This window comes from Drosophila obscura, unplaced genomic scaffold (genome assembly GCF_018151105.1).
Source record: "Drosophila obscura isolate BZ-5 IFL unplaced genomic scaffold, ASM1815110v1 contig_151, whole genome shotgun sequence".
Lineage (NCBI taxonomy): Eukaryota > Metazoa > Arthropoda > Insecta > Diptera > Drosophilidae > Drosophila > Drosophila obscura.
In genome coordinates this window covers 476,557-481,032 of record NW_024542737.1, presented here as the reverse complement: position 1 = coordinate 481,032, position 4,476 = coordinate 476,557, and the positions used below count along the sequence as shown (strand labels likewise).

General features: G+C 47.9%; 1 protein-coding gene across 1 annotated transcript; it reads right to left on the bottom strand.

The window, feature by feature from the left end:
* Positions 1-275: 275 nt before the first annotated feature.
* On the bottom strand, positions 276-4,102 carry LOC121403862 (zinc finger FYVE domain-containing protein 9-like). Its single transcript, XM_041591862.1, is given in 8 exon segments — positions 276-553; positions 555-613; positions 615-797; positions 867-987; positions 1,903-2,455; positions 2,458-2,928; positions 3,005-3,277; positions 3,337-4,102. Coding segments are annotated over 8 exon segments (2,499 nt in total). The 3' UTR covers positions 276-480.
* Positions 4,103-4,476: the final 374 nt, after the last annotated feature.

Below are 4,476 nucleotides of genomic sequence, written 5' to 3'. Positions count from 1 at the left end.
GAAGCAATAATTTAACATTTTTAATAATTTATAATTTAACATAACATAACTACATAACATAACAACATTTTTATATAGTTTATAATTCATACACATATAGCTTAAATATACGTATATCTTTATATATATGTATATAGTACTCAATTGCATTAATTAAAAACATCACATAGAAATATATATATATAGATATATTTTTATATTTTAGGTATCTTAGATATCATTAGATAGGCAGGAGATAGAAGATAGGGTAAGTCGTAGAAAAAGTGAAGAGAAAAAAAACCCAATCGATGGAACTACTTATATATATATATATACAGTTATTGTTGTAGCTGAGCCACCCGGACAATACAACTAGAGAACGGATCAGCCGTAGGACTTAGACTTAAGACGGTTTCCGTATCGCGTTTCGCATTTCGCGTTTCACTTATCGCTTTCGATTCCAGCAGAAGAATTGCACTATGAGGGGGGGATGGATTATATTCAGGCATTTAGTATGTAGAACACCAGCTCGAGGATAATGGGCTCCTGGATGCCCGACGATTCGCCATGAAGCATTCATGTACAGTGGCGGAAGCTTCGATCCACGAGCACCGGCCACCGGAATTAGCATTAATATATTGGATATGGGGGTATATATCTATCGATTTCGTGGCACGGAGGCCCACCTTATTAATGCCAGCCGCTGCAAGCAGATCCAGGAATGGTAGCAGGGCCATCGATGTGCTTCGGGCCAGTTGCTCGGAAATGCGACTGATGTCCGCATAGTTGCCACCATTTGTCGTTTACCAATCAGCGCACTAAAGCGATAAGAATCAAATATAAATACTTTATGCCTTTCCTTTAGATATGGATGGATCCTCCCTCACCTTAACAATGTAGATCTCGCTCAAACGGATGGCATAATTGGCATTGGAAAAATTAAAGCTGGCATGCACCCGCATATTGGAGATGCCTTCCATGGCCATGTCATCGATGGGCGAATTTACACTGGAATAGAGTTCATTCACTATGGCGAAAATTCCCATTTTCGGGTATTTAGTCATTTTCTCAAAGTATTAAAATTGGTTGTTTTTTTGGTAACATCTTAAGAAAACTTCAAACTGTAAAGTCCAATACCAAAAATGTTATATAACAGAACAATGTTAAGTCTAGTAGCTGTTAAAGTCAGCTGTTGCTGTAAAAAGCACATGCGTTAACAATGCAATATTTTTGCAGCCTATTTTTTTAAATTGCCACTATTCAAACGCGAAACATTCTTTTTGTGAAATTTAAAATGGATAGCAATAACACGGTTTTTATTATGTAATGATTGTACTAATATTTTTTAGTTGTGCGTGTTCGATTAATATTTTGTAAAAGCAGTAAACGTTCTCAAAGCACATTTTTTGGAAATATATTTCAAGTTCGTGGAGACATATAAAACGACCATAAGGGTCCATAAGTGTACGTCCAAAAGTATGTCGTAGAGCTATTAATTTTGATTTAAAGGCAGTTTGTCTCAATGCGCACTTTTCCGCACTATCTGCGCAAATAAATTTTTTGCAAGCGACTTCGAGTTTTCAAACGCGGAGCTGTTTGATGTATGGCGCAAGGAAGAAGACAAATCCAACCAAGAAAATGTAATTTTTAATTTTTTTAAGAGGATATTAAATAAAAAACAATTATGTTTTAAAACATTTCTTATATTTAAAGAGCAATACTCATATTTTTTGCCAAAATTTTAATGAAAAATGGAAATTAATTTGTGGGCGGTAACACGCCCACTTTTCTAGGGGTGTGCATAACATTAATCAAAAAACCGCATCGAAAAATCTTGCTTAGTTTAAAAGTTATTATTTAATACCCAAAAAATCAGAATTTTCCCCATAGTGCAATGCGGTGGAGGATCAGCTGTTGCCTTACCCCACATTAATGTCGCGATTGTTGTCCACCCACTTGATGCTGACAATCTCGCTTTGGTCGTCGCTGGCATCGATGGGACCGCACACAATGTCGATGTCTGTTTGATTGCGCAGCGCCTGACGCACTTCCTCCATTTTGGCGGGCATTATCTGGACCATGAGGCCGTCCTCAACGATGCTGCACTTGCCGGACAAACCGCTGCTACTTTTGAGCGCCTCGTTCAGCACAAAGAAGCTGGCGCCGGTCACCTTACGGGGCTGGCCCTGGATGTTTATGGCCTGCGTGGAGTAGGCGTACATCTCGTTTCGGTCGTCATTTATGTTCTGCATGCACACCAGATGACCGTCGGCCACCTTTGAGAAGTTGCCGGCGAACGCCAGAATGTGATCGCTGGCATTGTTGATCGCCTTGATCACGTCCTGCTGGCGGTATCGCGGAATGATCACCGTCATCTGGCGGTCCTCCATGTGGATGTACAGGCCCCGAATGGCGGGTAGCGAGTACGAGTAGTTGCGAAAGTCCACCAGGAAATTGATGATCGTCTGAGCGATCTCCCATACACCGACTCACGACCACGCACTGAGATCAGCGGGCAGGGATAGTAGCGGTACTGGGCGCCCAAACGAAGGATCAGGCGTAGCGGCAGCACCTTGGCCCACGGTACCTCATGCCGATGGATCAGCACGCCCACCAGATACGGATTCTCTGGTATGATCACGCCCTGCAGGCACTGGTATGTCGGCCGGATGTAGATGAAGCCGCCGTGCTCTCGCGATCCAAGAAAATTGGCGCTCCTGGGGCTGGTGAAGGCCAGCTCCTGGATGCTGGAGCGTGCTTGCTCCGCCTCCACATAGATCTCGTACAGGTGCTGGAATACGTCGCGCGGCACTGCCGGCTCTCCTGCAGCTGGTTCTCCCTGCTTGGGGGGCTGCTTAATCTCCAGGAGAATAACCCGCTCGTCATTGCCCATGTGGTGCAGTCCGGAGGTGGTGAAGTTCAGCACCCAGCGGTTCATGCAGCAGCTCACTGGAGGAACAACGGAATGGAGGGATGGATTATGGATTATAAGTGGATCATCAAGGAGCATCAAGGCACCACTCACTGTTGATGATCTTGACCAGAACGTAGAAGTTGTTCTTCAAGATAAATTTGAGCGTCTCGTGTTGCAGTCGCTCCAGGAGATCCCCATCGTTGCGGACCACCTTGTAGTCCACGTCACAGCTGCCGGCCTCCTTGCCCCCCACACAAATGGGCGGTAGGGCGTTCTCCTCGACGGGCAGATAGCAGCCATGGGCATCGCCATTTGGCGGCAGCTTTCGTGAGCGCACAGGCTCCGCCTTGCGACGCGGCGAAGTCTGGGCCGTGGGACGACCACCTGTGGAGCAGAGAAGAAGGATCAGATTGGATGACAGTTCTTTTGGGTCTTACACCTACCGCTTGATTCGGCTGCCGTGAGGGTGGCCGCAGCGGCGCTTGGTAGAATGGAGCCGCGGAATAGTTGGGCCACCAGTCCCATGGTGGTGCTGGTGGCGCTCTCAATACTGGATCGTGGCTCCTCGGTCGCCGGTGTGGGTGGCTTCTGGCCACCGCCGTTGCTCCGGGGAATGCCGCGACGCGCCTGCTTGGCCTCGCCCCACTGCTGCTCCATGGTGCTGGCCAGCTCGCTGCCTGGGGCGATGCCATCGCTGAACATGACGCTCTTGCACTTGCGCCCCTTCTTGCTGTCCGACGATGAGGAATTCGAGTTGGAGCTGCCATCGGTCTTCTTGAGCACGCCCACGGGCACAATCACGCTGGGCGGCGGTGCACCGGGACTAGCGGCCACCTGATGGTGCGGCGGAATTGTCGAGCAGTACTCCATGGGATTGTTCGGGTTCGGCGAGCGCATGGGCGTGGGCGGCAGGGCCGAGGTAGGAGCGGAGGCATTGTCCGGGTAAGTGCCGCCAGAGGCCTCCCGTTCCGTGAGGATCATGAAGCACTGGACGCAGACGCGTGACTCCGGCTCGTTGGCAAACTCCAGGCGAAACTTTTGGGAACAGCAGACGGAGCAGAGCACCTTTCCGCAGGCGCGGCAGTGGTGGCGCCGCTTGGTCATCGTGAACTTCTGGTGGCACTGCATGCACTGCCCGGCCATGTTGTCCGGCACCCAGATGGGCGGCACCTTGCCCAGATTGGCATGCGGATCACAAAAGTCGTGCATCGAATGAGACACAGGCGAATGCTGCTCGCCCTTTTATAGGCCAGTCACAGTCGCATTCGAGAAACAAAAAATTGTAAAAAACCGATGGCGTTTGGGTGTTCCAAAATCTTTCAATCCAATCAATTGCAGCCCAATGTCAAAAGGTGTTTCACAGCTTCCGTTGTGTGATGCATTTTCCCTTCTGACTCATACGTTCCTTCTGCAGTATCTAAAAACGAAACAAAAAACTATAATTGCATTATCTACAGATGCATCGCACCTTTCTTGCCCGAAAAAAAAAGGGTTTGAAAGCACATTCTGACATACGTTGCTGCTATTTGTTGCGTTGTCAAACTGCAGTCGCAGTCGTACCACGGGGCAACCAATGTTCATAA